Genomic DNA, 19,890 nt, shown 5'->3' with positions numbered 1-19,890 from the left:
TTTATGTAGTTTTTGGTAGTAGCAATCACTAATGATGATAATAAAAAGTGCAAATGGTACAAAAAGCATATGGTACACAAAGCAGCTTAAGAATATGCAGCTTCTATTTGAAGATGTTGTTGTCTGTGGTAGTTTGATTGGTAATAAGAAGTGGCAACAACGACGATAAATTGGTACCGCCCCAAAAACATTTTTTAAATAAATAAAAAGGTTAATTGTAAAAATTCACAATTTTCGGTGATGCCCTCGGTACCTTAAGCATAATGAATAGGCAATTATTAGCCTTGCTCCATGAAATTGACTCATCTCAATACACCAAAATACCTCAAATTATGTCAAAATGATGTTTTTTTTTCTCATCGAAGAGGCGCCATTGTCTACATTGAGTTACATCTTAATATTGAATATCAACAAGCCGAGCGTACCTCATGTCAGCTAGAGTGCCTATTGTTTAATTTGCCTGATAGTTTGTCTATTATTGAATTATATACCGTATATGGGCTAAACCACACCCCACAAAGACCACACAAGTGGAAACACTGTTCCTTAGTGGGAGCACTGTAATATATATATATATATATATATATATATATATATATATATATATATATATATATATATATATATATATATATATATATATATATATATATATATATATATATATACTTTCTATTTACTTTCTTTCAATTTTAAATTTCTTCCTTATGAGTTGTTAGATTTATAATTAGATTCCTTTCCTTTTAACGGACCGATTAGATTCTTTCCTTCCACCAATGCTGAGGATGCCTTGCACAGGCGATATGGTCGTTTGACTCTACTCCTCCTTTTGCTTCCTGCTAGACATAGAACTGTTGTTTTCAAGATTTACTTTTTTGTTTTTGTAATAGTTCTAGATGTTTCTGTCATGGTTTTTTAGAAAGCTAGTTTGGCTTTAGATCTTTTAAAATCATAAACAAACTCAACTTCCAGTAGAAAAACGGAAATGTTTTTTTCTGGATCTTTTCCAATAGAAGTCTAAGACAAAGACAGCTACCCGCAAAATAGGAGCAAAACACGTCCATCGCTTAGGTTGAGTAGAACACGCATATCTCCTATAAGTCTATTAAAAATATTTTCCTCCAAAACGGTATAATTATTAAAAATCTGAATTATAAGAATGCAAGGATAAATGCAGGCAGGGGAGTGGCCATAAAGTCCAAATGCCTGAGGTGAGTGTTTATGGAAACAACCCGTTTTTCCTAAGCAGCGCATCATACTCATTAGGCTACAACTTCTATTAAATAACGTAGTCCCTAAGAATATTAGGAATTAGCCCAATTTCGGGACCACGAAAAAAAAAGTCTATTGCTCACCAGTTCTGGAGCATTTTCAACAAAAGTCTTGAGATTCTTCAGAAAGGACAACTGGTCGGAAATGACAAATAAAGATGGATGCAGTATTAAAAATTACTCATGACAAGAACTGCGTATTTGTTAAGATACTTTGTCAAACAGTTCGTGGTTATGAACTGCAAGCAAGGGGCGAACCAGCTCAATAGTAATCAAAATTATCAAAACGGAATTTTGGTACCAATAATTATATGAATAGAATTGAATTTTTATGCTGATTTCAAATATATTAGTTTCATTAAGTTTTGTTTTGTCCATCAAAGGTTATGAGCCTAAGAAAAATTGTCTTATTTTCGAAAGAAGAGATAAACACCCCCTAAAAGACACATAATCTGAATGAAAATCATACCATCAGATTCAGCGTATCAGAGAACCCTCCTGTAGAGACTTCATGTTCCTATCTGCAAAAATGTGGAATTTTGCATTTTTTTTTTACCAGAAGAAAGATCACGGATGCGTGTTTTTTTTCAGGGGTGATTAAATCAAATCAATAGGCGTAAAACATCGGGAGAGGGCTCAATCTAACGGAAATTAAAAATTATAGTGGCCTTTTTAAGTGACCAAAAAATTGGAGTGCAACTAGGCCCCCGTCACCACTGTTTTCCCAAAATCATCCGATCAAAATTTTGAAATAGCCATTTTGCTCAGCATAGTTAACAGGCTCAATGACTATGTCTTTTGAGATAATATACTCGACGTAGATAACTTCGAAGACCACACTGCCTTTCCATGACGAAAGTAAAACAGTTCAAAATAGGGATGATACCTTTTTATTGACAGTGAATAGATATAAAATTATTTAACTGGATATTTCGAACACATATACAGTGTTCATCATCAGCAGTAAAACTAAAAGACATGAATAAAAAAAAACAAAATTTATACCTAATAAACTAATTACATATAGTTTATTCCTCTTATTTTTTTCAATGCAACAGCCGAGGCAGATCTCTTTGACCTTTTCGGTTCCGGTTCATTAGAATTATCTGACATATTACGTGGACAGAGGTCATGGCTTTTAGGTGAGGTGATATTTACTTTTTTGACCTCAGTAAATTATCGTAAATTGAATTCAATCCAAATTCACCTGTATCTCTGTTTATGGAATTATTCTTAAATAGAATTTTTTAAATTTCGATTGTTTCCCTGAAAGTTTGCTTTAAACCTTGGTCCCTTGATGTCAAAGAAACATTTTCAAACAAAATAAAATGATTTGGAAAATTAAAGATATGCTCCGAGAGGGCCGACGTGAAATCTTCAGGTTTGGTATTTTGCTTTAAAGACGATGAAATAGAATTATGATGTTGTAGCAATCTCGTTTTTAAATTCTGGTTAGTACGTCCCACATAAGAGCTTCCACAAGTACATGTGATTTTATAAACCCCACTTTGTTGCTCTACGGAAGTCCGATCCTTTCCAGAATTTAAAAAACTAGCCAAAGTATTACTACCTCTTAAAGCTACCTTTAAACCATTATTTTGTAAAATTCTTTTAAGTTTTTCACTCAAACCTGGAACATATGGTAGAACAAAATATATCTTTCTTTTCTGCTGTTTCCAGAATATCGTCAGAACATTCTAGAAATTTTTCCTTCTTTTCGAAAAATTCTGGTCAATTAACCAACCCGGATAATGGTTACTTATTAAAATCTCTTTTAACAACAATAATTCCTCCTCAATGAATTTTGGAGAACAAATTCTAAAAATGCGGTCAGTTAAAGATATGATTAAACCAATTTTTACTTGGCGAGCATGACCGGAGAAAAACGACAAAAATCTGTTATTGTTAGTAGGTTTTCTGTAAATCTTAAGATCCAGACTATTTTCATTTTTTAAAAGAAGGACATCCAGAAAAGGAAGTTTATTATCCTCTTCTAATTCTACTGTAAATTTTAAATCCCCTCCCCAAAAATTAAGATGTTCTAAAGAACTTTTAATTCCTCCACCCCATAATTCCATACCGAAATTATGTCATCCATATATCTCCCCCAAAATTTATGTTTTAAAAAATATGAATCTAACGCTATTGTTTCAATATTTTCTAAAAAACAATTTGCTAATAAAGGACTTAAAGGGGCCCCCATGGGTAAACCATTTACTTGTTCGAAAAAACCCCCTCTGAATTGAAAAAATAGTTAGGTTGTGCAATATGTTCTCTTATTTTTTCTTATAAAATTTTTCGTATTTTTTTCGTATTTATGTCTTGCTTTCCCTTTACTTACTCAATTTTACGGGTGGACTTATTAAGGGTAATTGTCCGGGGTAAAATTTCACCAAGATTGAATTTTCCAGAGGATATTTCTATGGGGAGGGTGATTTTTTCGCCAGATTTCCTGGCATTATTAAAAAAACGACCAGAAATTAAATAAAAAAAAGTTTTTTCAGCTCAAAGTAAGGAGCAATATTAGAGCTTAAGACAAAACAAAATTATTGTGTATATGAGGGGGGTTTCCCCCTCCTCAACGTATCGCTCTTTACGCTAAATTTATAAATTTTATCCCAAATCTTTAAAAACGACTCCTGAAAGACAAGGGTCGTTTAATTAGAACAATAAGTAACTTTTTCAAAAGTGCCAAAAAACTTTAGCGTGAAAAGCAAGGTGTTCAGGAGCGGGAAAACCTCCCTCATATACGTAATAATTTCTGTTCGTTTTAAGCTTTATTATTGCTCCTTACTTTGAGCTGAGAAAAAATTGTGTTTTTAGTTATTTACGCTCAGAAGCACTAATGTTTTAAACGACTTCTATCTATTTAAGTACCTCCTACTGACATTGCGGGGAAACTCCAATTGCTACTACCACCACCACTACTACTAACAACTGACCGCAGCACCAAGCATTCTGAGGCCAATGTAGTACTGCACACCCCTCTTCCGCCCAAATCGATTCGAAGCTTCTCTCTTTACACTCTCATAGAAGTTCCAATTTCCTTTAAAACTTCCCTCGTGACCTCTTCCTACCCCACTCGGAGACAACCTGCTTTTCGTTAGGCCTCAAGTGGAAGGCAAAAAACCACAATATTTGACAATCCTTGACATCACATTCATTCCTTCATTCGTCCTTCATTCGTAAAACATCCTAGTTACCTCGGTCTTTCTTTCGCTGTAACTCTAGAAAGTGTGATTGAGTTACATGTTTCTTAGAGCTTTTTGCTTTATACAACCAGGTCAGTGAAACGGGTATCTAGATCAGTCCTTAGAAAAATCTTCGGCAAAAATTTAACAAACCTTCTTCTATCTTCCAGAGCACCCCCCCCCCTCCTTCGGAACCATACTTGACCACTGCCATTAGCGTAGTTTTTATGTTCTAGTTATGGTTCGCAGACTTACCTTCCTATTCTTCTAAACTTTTTCAACTGTGAAATAAACACTCTGGGCCATAGCTATTCTACTTTTTACACATTGCCTGCATCCGCCATCTATACCAATGCTACTAACCATCTAAACTAATAATTACAAACGAATTTATCTAGGACACTCAGATCATCTGCATAATCTAAGTCCGGAATTTCTATTTGACTCCATTCTCTCCCACAGACTTTGCCGTGATCATTAACACAATGTATAGTGAGCTGACCAATTAAGTCAGAAATTGATTTTAATAAATTAGAATATTAAGACGGAAATTCAAAATGTGGAGGTTTGAATTACCACTTTTTACTAAGAAAAAGTTTGGAATTTAACCGTAAAAGAACCACATGAAGAAGAAGAAGAACAGATTTTTTTTTAGTTTCTATGACAGCATGGTTGCCGAATTTGAACTTTAGGTCAAACTAGCACACACACATATATATATATATATATATATATATATATATATATATATATATATATATATATATATATATATATATATCGAAAGAAGCTGACCTTCAGGTCAAACGTAATTCATTGTACAGAACACATAGATAACAACAAAATTAATGACTAGTTTTCCTGGTTATTATACAGTTCAACAAAACTCGGAACAAAACTTTTGCGATATCTTTCATGCTTAGCGGAGATGGGAGTCAGTCTGGGGACTTTTTGGGATTTTATACGGGACGGTCTGTTGCGGGCAGGAAAGTGGGGTCTCGGGAATGATGGAACGTAATTGGGGAAAAGACAGGGTCTTGGTACCGAAACGAAGGCAAAGGAGGTATTTTTCTCGGTCAACGTGGTGAGCTTGAACTTACTTAGTAGATAATGATACAAAACCTTCCCGTCACCATTTATGATTCTAAGTGCTCGTTTTGGAAATCTTCAATCATATAGATATGCTCTGAAGAAAGATCGAAATGCCATACTGGATAAGCAAACTCGAGTATTGGTCGAATAAAAGAATAATAGAGTTGGAGAAGATTCTTAGGGGGGCAAGAGAATTTTATCAAAAGTTTTAGAAGAGAAACCGAAGGGGAAGCTTGTTTGAGGATTTTTGAACATGAACGTTAAGTGTCACAACTGAAGATTTATTAACGTTAACTTTCATCTTCGACAAAGAAGCCTTCTGTGTGAGATCGTCAAGTAATGTCACAACTAAGCTTTTGATATTTCGTCGTTAAATCTCAAGAGCAGACAGGTCGCCCACATACTTCCATCGCTCTGTTTGGTCAGTCATGAGGCTATTAACCATTATAAGGAATGAAATGGGACCCATCAGAGTTCCCCGGGGGACCCAACAAAAGAAAGCAAGGGGATCAGAATAAAGATTTTTATTTTTAAGAACATGAGAACAATTTGTTAAAAAGGAGGCAACAATCTTAACTATAAAGGGACTCACTTGAAACTCCGTCAGTAGTTTATTTACTAGGATATTGTGGTCAATTATGTCAAACGCTTTCTGGAGATCAATTAATAAACGATTTAACCAAGAATCAAGGTTTTCAAGGTTTTTAAGACTGGTGTCAAGAAAACTAGCAGGGTAGTGTGAAATAGATGTCTCCTTCAGGTTTCCAAATTCTTGTAAGTCAATAAGTTTAAGAATCTCTGTCTTTAACCAATTAGCTAAAAGACCCTCATAGTCTACATTATTGAAAAAACTAGGGTAAGGTAAGTCGTACGCCAGTAAAAATCGTTCAGGCCTCCCTTCTTTTGGATTTAGTAATATAGCCCAGCTTCCAGCAAGACGGGTAACATCCGGAATTACTATATCATTATCATTAAAAATACCGACAGGGGGTGTTGATAGTTCATCAGGAAAGTTCATCAGGAAATGCCTTTATTAGATCAATTGGGATATCAATGGGACAAATACTAGTTTTTTTCAGTTTCTGTATTTTTTCTATTATTTGCTTTCCTGAAATTTCCAGGATTTTATTTTTTGGAGTTTCAGGGATTAGCTGGTTTTCAAAGGGGGAGCGTTTTCACAGTGCTAGCTATGTGTTTCTTGAGCTCATTGGCTGTCTGTTCAGGCGGTTCATCCAGAAGAAAATTAAGGTTCTTGCACGGGCGACCCCCTATTTCTTTCACCTTCTTAAACCATTGCCGAGGTTTGCTCTATTTTAAGCAATATAATTTATTCTTACCATAAAGAGTCGCTTTCTTCATATATTTACGGAGGGTTAAGGCATCCTCTTTTCTTCCGAGGCAAAAAGTTTTACTTTCAAATGGATGAGTCGTTTTATTTTTTTCATTAACGTAGGGTTTATCTGAGGAAGATACCTTCTTGATAACCTCTAGGAAATCTTTTTGGTAATTTGTCATTAATTTTGTTTGAAACAAACTAACCTTTGAATTAAGATGTACACACGACAAAACATCATCCCAACTCTCAAACGCAATCCAAGATCCAGAATAAAAAAAAAAAAAACCTTGAATTTTTATTGGCCGGTGCGAGATTCAGAACTGAGTAATTTGTTCTAAAAATTAGCAGTTGTTTCAAATGTAACATGAAATGATAGCTACCACCGAGGGGGGGGGGGGGAATTGGATTATTATGAAAGGTGTTAAAGTTGGTGCATATAACATCCAAACAGGTTCCACCTTTTGTAGTAGGGAAATCAACAATTCGCTTAAGCTTCTGATCTTTGCACAGACAATTAAGACTAAGTGCGTTTGTGTCTCCTGCAATAAGAATGCCGGCATTTGGATACTTTATCGTCACAAATATGTAGATGTAGCTCCTGGGTACCCGGCTGACTGACCGTATTCCAAACATTAGGCTGTACGAAAAGTGTGGTTCAATCCCGCTTTCTAGGGCTATTATAAGAAAAACGCTGAGATGGCTGGGGCACATTCTTCGTGTGAAGAATGAGAGATTCTCAAATATTGGCCAACGATCAAGGGCTAAACGGAAAGCATGTCGTCCGCGGTTTGGGTGGGTGGATATCAAAAAGAAAGATTTAAGGGAAATAGAAACTTCCTAGGAAGGTGTAATAAGGAAGGCTTTGAATAGATTGGGATGGAGAAGGGGCGTGTTTATCTGTGTTGGCATCAGGCGGCTTGGTGTTGCAGGAGGCGTTAGTAGCAGTAGTAATCTCCCAAAATCACTAGGTACTTCCCCTTTGTCAAAAAATTTCCATAAACAAATAAAAAAAAAAAACCACGAAATTTGAAAACTTCAAAAAACGTCAAAAACATTACTCACTTGCTCCGGAGCCCTTCCAATAAAACTCTTAGGATCCTCAAGACGGGACAACTGCCCATAAATGGGAGCAAAATATGGATCCTCTCGAATTTTTGCCATTAAATTGTTCTGCATGCCAAACATTTTCACTTGATTACCAGCTTCTTGAGAAAGGACTCGTATCTTTTCATGACATTCCTTTGTAAAGAAAGAGACGGAAATTAATGGACAATAATAGAAGGCTCCATAACCATTGTATGGCCTATTGAGGAGACAAAGAGGTAGATGATCCCAAGGAGAAAATTCTTTCTTTTTGCAAATATTTTGCACAGTGGAGAAGATATATTCTTATCTTTTGCACTTAAATTTTCAAAAATTTTAAACCGTTGACAAACTTTCAACCTTAATATAACACATTTTGCACAAGCTTTGTTATTAATATTTCAACATCGAAGATTATTTTAGAGAAAATTATTGAAAATAAAAATTCGAAGGTAAATATGCTGAATTCAAATAAAAAAGAACACCTTCTAATAAAAGAAAATTCAAATTTAAAAAAGAATACTTTCTATCTTAATTAAACATAAACAACAGCAAAGAACTCATATGACACTTGTGACGAGGTCAGAGGTTCCAAGAGCTTATATGGCATGAGCTCTAACAAAATTCTAAGAATCAGAGAAATGAGGTCTTTCTAAATATTAAACTTCATTAAGATCCGATCACCCACTCGTAAGTTAAAAATACCTCATCTTTCCCAATTTTCCCAATCTTTCCCTTCAGCCTCCCAGATGGTCGAATCGGGTAAGAAGACTTTATCAAGTCTATTTGTGCAGGTCCCTGACATGCCATCGAATTTTCATCGTCCTAGCACGTCCAGAAGCACCGAACTCGACAAAGCACTGGTCCTCCTAACTCCTCAAAGAGAGCAGACCCAGTCCGATTACGTCAATCACGTATCTTCGACATTTGCTTACTCTACCCACCAAGTTTCATCCTGATCTCTCCACTCTGAGCGTTTTCCAAGATTTCCGGTTTCCCCCTCCAGCTGAAACCAATGTCATCAGATCTGGTCGGAATTTAAAACAAGAGCTCTGAGACATGAGTTCCTTCTAAATATCAAATTTCATTAAGATCCGGTCACCTGTTCTTAAGTTAAAAATACCTAAATTTTTCAAATTTTTCCTAGTTAACACCCCCCCCCAAACTCCTCCAAAGAAATTGGATTCAGTCAGGTTACGTCAACCACGTACCTATGACATTTGCTTACTCTACCCACCAAGTTTCATCCCGATCTCTCCACTGAGCAAGATTTCCGGTTTCCCCCTCCAACTCCCCCAATGTCACCAGATCAGGTCGATATTTTAAACTAAGGGCTCTGAAGCACAAGATCCTTCTAAATATCAAATTTCATTAATATCTGATCACCCGTTCGTAAGTTACAAATGCCTAATTTTTTCATTTTTTTCTTAATTACCCCCCCCCCCAACTCCCCTAAAGAGAGCAGATCCAGTCCGGTTGTGTCAGACACGTATCTTGTACTTCTGCTTATTCCTCCCACCAAGTTTCATCCTGATCTCTCCACTCTAAGCGTTTTCCAAGATTTCGATTCCCCCCCCCGACTCCCCCAATGACACTGGATCCGGTCGAGATTTAAAATAAGAGATCTAAGTTACGAGGTCCTTCTACATATGAAATTTCATTAAGATCCGATCACTCCTTCGTAAGTTAAAAATACCTCATTTTTTCAGAATTAACCCTCCCCCCAGCTCCCCTAAAGAGAGCAGATCTGTTCCGGTTATATCAATCACGTATCTAGGATTTGTGTATATTTTTACCACCAAGTTTCGTCCCGATCCCTCCACTCTAAGCGTTTTCCAAGATTTTAGGTCTCCCCTCCAACTCCCCCCAATATCACCAGATCCGGTCGGAATTTAAAATAAGAGCTCTGAGACACGATATCCTTCTAAATATCAAATCTCATTAAGATCCAATCACCGTTCGTAAGTTAAAAATACCTCACCTTTCCTATTTTTTCCAAATTAACAGTCCCCCCCCTCACTCCCCCCCCGGATGGTCAAATCGGGGAAAAGACTATTTCTAATTTAATCTGGTCTGGTCCCTGATACGCCTGCCAAATTTCATCGTACAAGCTTAGCCCGAAGTGCCTAAACTAGCAAAACCGGGACCGACAGATAGACAGACCGACAGAATTTGCGATCGCTATATGTCACTTGGTAAATACCAAGTGCCATAAAAACCAAACGACACACCAAAAAATAAAGCTCGACCAGATTTAGGTACAAAGTGTTAATTTTAAACTACAAATTCCGTTAATTTGAACTATTAAGTAATGCTTTAAAAAAAGCAAAGATACAAAATCACATAAAGCATAAAATTAAAATTAAAAATTCACAGTCAGAAATTACAGAAACAGCCTGGTTCCCTAAAAAGGTATCAACAGGTTCCCAACAGTCCAAGTATCATTTCTTTGCTCGCCCAAAAAGAACACGCACAAACGGAGATGGAGGTGCATGGGTTTCAGTTAAAGGGTTGAGTTCAATGGCGTTGACTTGAATGAGAATTACACGTTAAACGAGAGTTAAGGTGGACGGGCTGAGTTAAACGACTGATGAATCACGCACCATGTTACACACAGAAAAACTGAAGTTCCAAGCTTTTACCTTTCCTAGTTTAAAAAAAGTATGCTGTAAGCATTAGATTGGATTGGTCAGTCACAAATCTTAAGCTTGAAACCTGAACAATGTTTAACTCAAAATATTACAAATGGATACGCAATTGGCTGAAACGCGTAACTACAGCATGACCCGGGCATGAAAGCCCTATTTTTAAGTTTTATTTTTCTGGACAAATTAAATTCGTCATTCTTAAGTAGGTTAATTTGTCAGGCAAATTAAATGAAATGAGGAAATAGAAAATCAGCTCTCCATGATAGCAATGTTGACGGAGTAGGATTTTGTCTAAAAATTAACTTTATAAAACTTGCGTTTTTACATGACAGTAAAGAGCAACATTATAATTTTAAATGAACATAAATTATCATAAATAAATGGAACTGTCACACCCTCACCTTTCTCAAGGGCATCATTTGAGGGGGGAGCACGTGAATTCCCCATATATCTGTTTGCCCCTTCCCTAGGTTTGAAAATTACCCCTTTTTTTGGGGGGGAGTGAATTTTCATGAAAAATATCTATTTTTGGTGTCTTAATTGAAAATTTGAAAAAAATGACAAGTCCACCCCTAGATTTTGAAAAATACATTTTGTTCTGCTCCCTAAGTTTTTGTGAATTAACGGAACTGTATTTTCACTTATTACCATTATTTCCCCCTAAAATCTAAATTTTGTATCACAATCTTTCGAGTATGATTCAGCTCATTTTTGCTTATTCACTTTAAACAAAAATCTTTAAGTTAAGTTGTTTTGAAAAAGCAATCGGTAAGCACAATTTAAAATGTAGCGTAGAGAGTGAGAAAAGCAAAGGATAGGGGGCTCAATTGAGGCTAATTGTAATTTATTTTCATTTTAATATGGCTCTTTGCTATTATCTATCCACAGACTTACGATTTTTCAACAACAAGGGTGAATCTGCCATCCTTTCCACACAGTCTTAATATTCAATCCAAATATAGGCTAGGAGAAGTTTTTCCCAAATTTCAGATAGCTATTTAAAACTTTACAAAATTTTGGCCTTTAAATTCAAATTCCGAGACTTCAAGTATGTTAGGTAAAAAGGCCTCGTGATGTTTTTTTTTTTTTTTTTTTATGAGGGTAGCACACAAGGCCTTTGATGGCAACTGTTATCAGCCAGTACCAGCTGATAAGCGACAGTCGGCATCATATTAGTTTTAATTGGACAAGATTCAAGTTTCTAAAAACTACTTTCAAGAATCCAATTTTTCGTTACTAAGATCTATACTTTTCCACTTATTTTATTTTTTTCCATATAAACAAGAGTTGTCATCGTTATTAATTTTAAAGTTCCTTCAAACTATTGTGTACACAGAGATGAATTAAGCCGTTCGGGTTCATGCTCAAACAAACCGGAGCCTGAGATGAATAAAAAAAAAATCAATCAATTTAATTTCACTATACAAAGTGGTAAAACTAAAGGAAACCATAAATAACTTAAATAAATAACATTACATAAAGAAATACAGTATGAGGAAAATAAATTGGAGACATGGGACCACAAAACTGGGGCTAGAAAATATTTTCCTATTGGTTAGAAGCTTATAACTGAAAGTCACAGGGAACCGAATTAAAACATAAACAAATAAATAAAAAAAATGTGTTGTTTGTGAAAGGGGACTGTTTCCAGAGCTTGTAACTCTATATCAGACCAATAAACTTTCTTTCTGGATGGACCCTAAAACCACATGTCCATGGGGAAGCAGATCTTAGTTTATGAGAAAAATTTCGCTTCGGGGCCATAGACTCGCCTCAAAATGACGGCCCAGGTAAGAGCAATTTTTTTACAATTGGCTTGAAACTTTCAAGGATCATTACCTGGGATCTCCTTCAAGAAAAGACAATACGATGTTCACGCCTTAACGGCCTACACTTAATCGTACACTCACACCAACAAAATTTAATAATATTCAGTACTGTTTACATATACCTACTACTATACTCACACCAAAACTCACTAACACTACAATACTCACACTGCATAACTGCCTACACTTACTTGTCTGTTTCCACCAGCCTCCACCATTACCATAATTATGTTCTCCGTAACAAGGAAGGGTAGTTCTTGAGCTATTCTGGATTCAATAATCTTTGGATAGACAACAATACCTTCACTAATATTTTGTAGTATTCGAAGAGCAGCATCTGCAGTTAAAAATGCCTCAGAAAGTGTTATCCGCCTAAAACGAAAACTTCAATTAAGTACTCACTGGATTAATAGATAACAGTTCAATAACTGTTAATTGTGTTGCGTGACCAACACTTTGGTTTTGTCCCAGTTTTTTTTCTATGCCGCCGATCTCAGCTTATTCCTGGAAACTGGTAAGGGTCTAACCTGTGCGGTTTTTGCGGAAAGTGTGGACCTCAGGCCGGATTGATGAATACGACATTATATTTTGGAAAGCTCCGCAGAACTCTTGCCTGGGGCCAAAAAGAATGGTTTTTGCTTGTCTACGAGCCAGAGCCTATGGTATGCGAAGTGAAGTGGAGTTATATAGCCTATGTAAGAGAGGAGTATCTGAAGTTGTGCATCCAAGCTTTCGTTTCATCAAACCATTTTTCTGCTTTCGAGTGGAAAGATCCGTTCTAGCAGGCAAGCAGGCAGGCAGGACTTTCAAATCGAAGATGGACTAAAATCTATAAGTTTTAAATATATGCAGCAGTTACCCGGCCCCACAGCCAATATATCTTCTTTGAGTGATAAATAGAAAAATTTACAAAAGCAAAAATGTGGCATTTTCCCACGAGTCCAAAGTGCTGCCGTCTATTATTTCCACCCATTTCTGTTCGTGATTTCAGCTGAGTTTATCATTCAGTTTTTCGAACTGGGAATTGCAGTAGAGAAATTGTATTAGATGTGCCTAATCAAACAGTTCTGAGCGACCCGGCTCAATAGTAAACGAAACTCTAAAAAACAGAATTTTATGCTAAAAGATACATCAAAAGAATCGGATTTTTTAATGCTGATTATAAATATATAAGTTTCATCAAATTTAGTCTTTGTCATCAAAAGTTACGAGCCTGAGAAAATTTGCCTTATTTTGGAAAATAGGGGGAAACACCTCCTAAAAGTCATAGAATCTTAACGAAAATCACACCATCTTATTCAGCATATCAGAGAAAACTATAGCAAAAATTTCAAGCTCCTATCTACAAAAATGTGGAATTTCGTATTTTTTGCCAGAAGACAAATCACGGGTGCGTGTTTATTTTTTCCAGGGGTCATCGTATTGACCAAGTGGTCCTAGAATGTCGCAAGAGGGCTCATTCTAACGGAAATGAAAATTTCTAGTGCCCTTTTTAAGTGACCAAAAAATTGGAGGGCATCTAGGCCCACTGCCACGCTAATTATTTTCCCAAAGTCAACGGATCAAAATTCTGAGATAGCCATTTTATTCAGCGTAGTCGAAAAACCTTATAACTATGTCTTTGGAGACGACTTACTCCCCCAGAGTCCTCGTGGGAGGGGCTACAAGTTACAAACTTAGACCAGTGCTTACATATAGTAAAGGTTATTGGGAAGTGTAGATGCGTTTTCAGGAGGATTTTTTGGTTGGGGGAGGGGTTGACAAGAGGGGGATATTCTGGGGGAGCTTTCCATCGAGGAATTTGTCATGGGGGAAGAAAATTTCCATGAAGGGAGCGCAGGATTTACTAGGATTACTTAAAAAAAAAAACAATGAAAAAATAAATATGAAAAAGTGTTTTCAGCTGGCAGTAGGGAGCAGCATTAAAACTTAAAACGAACAGAAATTATTACCCATATGAAGGGCTCACCTCCTCCTAATACTCTTTACGCTAAAGTATTTTTAGTAATGCCAACTATTTATTTTACGGCTTTTGTGATTCAGGGGTCATTCTTAATGAATTGGGACAAAATTATATCTTTTACTAATAAAAAGATTCGTAAAAAATTAAAAGTTCTAGTTGCCTTATTAATTAACCAAAAAATTGGAGGGCATCTAGGGTTCCTCCCCCGCTCTTTTTCTTATCAAAATCATTCGATCAAAATTATGAGAAAGCCATTTATCCAAAAAAAATATGCAAATTTCGTTTTAATTATTCCTCTGCGGAGAGCCAAAATCCAAACATGCATTGATTCAAAAACGTTCAGAAATTACATAAAAAAACAAGTTTTTTCAACTGAAAGTAAGAAGCGACATTAAAACTTAAAACGGACAGAAATTACTTCGTATATGAAAGGGGCTGCTTCCTCATCAACGCCCCGTTCTTTACACTCAAGTTTGACTCTTTCTCTCAACTCTTCTTTTTAAAACAGTAAAAAACTTTAGCGTAAAGAGCGGGGCGTTGATGAGGAAGCAGCCCCTTTCATATACGAAGTAATTTCTGTTCGTTTTAAGTTTTAATGTCGCTCCTTACTTTCAGTTGAAAAAACTTGTTTTTTTTATTTAATAACTGATTGCGTTCTTGTTTGAACGTACCGTTTTAAAAACTTCGATAGGCTGTCAACTTCATCATTTAACCGATAGTGAAGAAACAAGCACAAACGAGAATGTAAAACAATGAGATAGTTTCGTAATAATTAATGGAATGTCATCTATGGTATTTTGATCCTGAAAAGTTAGGGATAGCTTTATAATACCAACTAGATTATACAAGATATTGTTCCGAGTTTCCATCCGTCACGATGTCTACGATTGACAAGGATAAAGTTCAACAGGTTGCAAAGTCAATTTAGTCCCTTCTTTCGATACTATTTTGTTGTTTTTTTCCCAACGCTGAGGAATAGCCTTTAATCATGTTATTAAACAAAACCAAAGTGTTGCGAGAGCAACACTTTGTTGCTCTGCAACACTGCACGTATTACATGCGCTCGCAACACTTTAATCGGCGAAGCCGAACAAAGGTTGCCACAACACTTTCCTTTTTCCGGGCAACGTAGGTCTAGTTTAATTTTGTTTTTGTAATAAGTTTAATATTTTGTGATATGTTTAATGTAATATTTTGTAATATATTTAATATAATTTTTTTCTGTTTCAATATCAAATAAATGAAGTTTCCCTATTGAACTGTTATTTATACGTCATGAACAGGCAATATGGTCTTCGAAAATACCAATTGGATTAATAATATAGAAGCGGCATCTTGTTGATTCAACTATTTTTGTGGATATAACAATTATCTAAACCAACAAAGATTGAAAACAGTAATTAAGTTATGTTAAATTTAAATAGTAATAATGATAATAATTCATTTATAACCCACTTTTATAATAAAACAAGAGGAGTAAATTACACAAAAAAGGAAGAAAATCAAATAAACAGACATAGATAACTTAAACCTTAATCACAGACAAAAACACAAGGATAATGTTATAGCTTGGGCCTAGGGCCTAGGGCCACATAGGCATGTCTTGTTAAATTAGGACTAAGTAATTCAAACGATTGGATAATGTCGGTAGCACCATACCCCTCAATATTACGCGTATTACGGTATGAACTGGGAAGGTAAAATAAAAATTTGCAATGTCTAAAATAAGCAATAAGGATCTGGCGCAAATCATCAAAAAGTTCATGGTAACGAACTGTAAGTAAGAAGCGACCCGGCTCAACAGTAACCGAAACTCTAAAAAACAGAATTTTGATACAAATAGATACATCAAAAGAATCGGATTCTTATGCTGATTTGAAATCTGTAAGTTTCAAAAAGTTTAGTCACACCCACCAAGTTACCGAGAAAATTTGCCTCAATTTCGGAAAAAGGGGAAAACAACTAATAAAAGTCATAGAGCCTTAACGAAAATTATAGCATCAGATTCAACGTATCAGAGAACCCTACTGTAGAAGTTTCAAGCTCCTACATACAATTAAATAAAAAAAACAAGTTTTTTTAACTGAAGCTAAGGAGCGACATTAAAACTTAAAACGCACAGAAATTACTTCGTATATGAAAGAGGCTGCTTCCTCATCAACGCCCCGCTCTTTACGCTAAAGTTTGACTCTTTCTCTCAATTCTTCTTTTTAAAACAGTAAAAAACTTTAGCGTAAAGAGCGGGGCATTGATGAGGAAGCAGCCTCTTTCATTTACGAAGTAATTTCTGTGCGTTTTAAGTTTTAATGTCGCTCTTTACTTTCAGTTAAAAAAACTTGTTTTTTTTATTTAATTTCTGAACGTTTTTGAATCAATGCATGTTTTGATTTTGGTTCTCCGCAGAGGAATAATCAAAACGAAATTTGCATATATTTTTTTTTTTTTGCTCAATGGCTTTCTCATAATTTTGATCGAATGATTTTGAGAAAAAAAGAGCGGGGGACGAAGCCTAGTTGCCTCCCGATTTTTTGGTTAATTAAAAAGGCAACTAGAACTTTTAATTCTTTACGAATCTTTTTATTGGTAAAAGATTTACGTAACTTATAAATTAGCTTACGTAAAGAACTTTTGTATTCTCATGTTTTTATTACATATATGAGGGGATTCGCCCCATCGTCAGTACCTCGCTCTTTACACTAAAGCTTAAATTTTATCCCAATTCATTAAGAATGACCCCCTGAATCACAAAAGCCGTAGAATAAGTAGTTGAAATTACTGAAAATACTTTAGCGTAAAGAGCGAGGTATTAGAAGGAGGTGAGGCCCTCATATGGGTAATAATTTCTGTTTGTTTTAAGTTTTATTGCTGTTCCTTACTTCCAGCTGAAAAAGCTTTTTCACTTTTATTTTTTAATTGTTTTTTTTTAATAATGCTAGTAAATCCTGCTCTCCCTTCATGGAAATTTTCTTCTCCCATTACAAATTCTCGAAGGAAAGTTCCCCCAGCATATCTCCCTCTTCTCAACCCCTCCCCCAAACCAAAAAAATCCTCCTGAAAACGCCTGTATACTTCCCAATAACCATTACTATATGTAAGCACAGGTCAAAGTTTGTAACTTGTTGCCCCTCCCACGGGGACTGTGGGGGAGTAAGTCGTCCCCAAAGACATAGTTATAAGGTTTTTCGACTACGCTGAATAAAATGGCTATCTCAGAATTTTGATCCGTTGACTTTGGGAAAATAATTAGCGTGGGAGGGGGCCTAGGTGCCCTGCAATTTTTTTTGTCACTTAAAAAGGACACTAGAACTTTTCATTTCTGTTAGAATGAGCCCTCGTGCAACATTCTAGGACAACTGGGTCGATACGATCACCCCTGGGAAAAAAAAACATCAAAAAAACAAATAAACACGCATCCGTGATCTGCCTTCTGGCAAAAAATGCAAAATTCCACATTTTTGTAGATAGGAGCTCGAAACTTCTACAGTAAGGTTCTCTGATACGCTGAATCTGATGGTGTGATTTGCGTTAAGATTCTATGACTTTTAGGGGGCGTTTCCCCCTATTTTCTAAAATAACGCAAATTTTCTAAGGCTCGTAACTTTTGATGGGTAAGACTAAACTTGATGAAACTCATATATTTAAAACCAGCATTAAAATGCGATTCTTTTGATGTAGCTATTGGTATCAAAATTCCAGTTTTTAGAGTTTTGGTTACTATTGAGCCGGGTCGCTCCTTACTACAGTTCGTTACCACGAAAATGTGGAATTTTGTATTTTTGCAAGAAGAAAGATCACGGCTGCCTGTTTATTTGTTGTTTTTTTGTGTTTTTTTTTTGTTAGTTTTTCCCAGAGATAACCGTAACAACCCAATGGTCCTAGAATATCAGAAGAGGGCTCATAAAAACGGGAATTAAAAGCTCTAGTGTCCTTTTTAAGTGACCAAAATAATTGGAGGGCAACTAGGCCACCTCCCCACCACTGTTTTCCTAAAAACTTCCAATAAAAATTTTGAGAATTTTGAGCCATTTTGTTCACCATAGTTGAAAGGCCCAATAACTATGCCTTTGGGTATAACACGAGCTCCAGCCCCAGGGAAAGGTCTTTAAGTTAAAAAATCTGCCTATTGTTTACACATGGTAATTGCTATTGGGATGCATGCATACATTTTAGGGTGGGGGGGATAAATCTTCTGCTGGAGGTTTTTCCACAGGGAAATTTTCCATGGGGAGGGAAGTTTCCAGGGAGTGAACTTGTCAGGGAAAATTATACACTGCGGGAATACCGGAATTCTTATACAAAATTCTTTTTATATGTCTTGATTTCTCTTTTCCGTCTCTATTTTACGCGCGGACTAATTAAGAGTAATTGTCCGGGGTAAATTTTCACCAGGATTGAATTGTCTAGAGGATATTTCCATGTTGAGGGGGTTTCTCCATGGATGTGCGGTCAGATTTTTTGGCATTATTTAAAAAACGATCAGAAACTAAATAATTAAAAAAGTTTATTCAACTGAAAGTAAGGAGCAACATTAAAACTTGAAACGAAAAGAAATGATTCCGTATATGAAAGGGACCTTCCCCTCCTCAACCTCTCACTCTTAACGCTGAATTTTTTTTATTGTTTTAAAAGAGAGACCTCTGAGAAGGATTCAAACTTTAGCTTAAAGAGCGAAGCGCTGAGGAGGAGAAAGTCCCATTCATATACGGAATAATTTCTGTTAGTGTTAAGTTTTAATGTCACTCCTTACTTTCAGTAGAAAAAACTTGTTTTGTTTTTTATTTAATACTTATTAAATAACTAATAGGCTAAATTCCACTTAAAAACAAGACAGACTGGTCACAATATGCTAAAGCTCGGCGTGAATACTTTCAACGGTTAGGTACAATTTTTGCATATCCAATCTTCAACTATTCTTTAACATCTCTGAGAACCTGAAGTCGCAAAAAGGGAGTGTAGAACAAATATAATAGCATTGCGAATTACTGAGGATCCACAGGACAAAATAGTGAGTTAATGATTTGGGATCGATAGCTAAATATTTGCAACATTGAAAAACAGACCAATTTACATTCAAAAACAGACCAAAATACTGAAACATTATAGAACTACGTTGCACAGATAATGCCAACATAGACTTGGTTCAGCGTAAAACTAGCAGGCCGCCTGCGTACGCAATATAAGACATATCAAATGAATTATAAAAATACGAAGGTTTAATTCCTGACATATTTTCATACATATATGGAAATGCTAGAAAAAACACTCAGTATTCTCAAGTCCATCGATAAATTCAATGAGCTTAATATGTTCCAAATCAAAATTTTCAAATCAAGGTAGATGTGGGATAAAATAATATCTTATGCAAGATTTTAACAGTTCAGCAAGGGTAATACTCTAGATTTAAACTTCTGAAATTTGGTAGCATCTGTCGTTGGAAATTATCCACCCTTAACAAAAAATTATTCTAAATTTTTTAA

At 35.7% G+C, this 19,890-nt stretch overlaps 1 protein-coding gene across 3 annotated transcripts in view; it reads right to left on the bottom strand.

Moving 5' to 3' along the window:
- LOC136026165 (adenylosuccinate lyase-like) overlaps positions 1-19,890 on the bottom strand; it is a 92,791-nt gene that overhangs the window by 11,791 nt on the left and 61,110 nt on the right. For all 3 annotated transcript variants that reach the window (XM_065702484.1, XM_065702491.1, XM_065702499.1), the window contains exons 8-9: positions 12,642-12,822; positions 7,953-8,129 (exon numbers count right to left, since the gene is read on the bottom strand). In XM_065702484.1, the coding sequence (XP_065558556.1) occupies positions 7,953-8,129; positions 12,642-12,822 (358 nt within the window). The remainder of the gene's footprint in view (positions 1-7,952; positions 8,130-12,641; positions 12,823-19,890) is intronic.

This window comes from Artemia franciscana, chromosome 1, assembly GCF_032884065.1.
Source record: "Artemia franciscana chromosome 1, ASM3288406v1, whole genome shotgun sequence".
Lineage (NCBI taxonomy): Eukaryota > Metazoa > Arthropoda > Branchiopoda > Anostraca > Artemiidae > Artemia > Artemia franciscana.
This window is presented reverse-complemented; position numbering and strand designations above follow the sequence as displayed.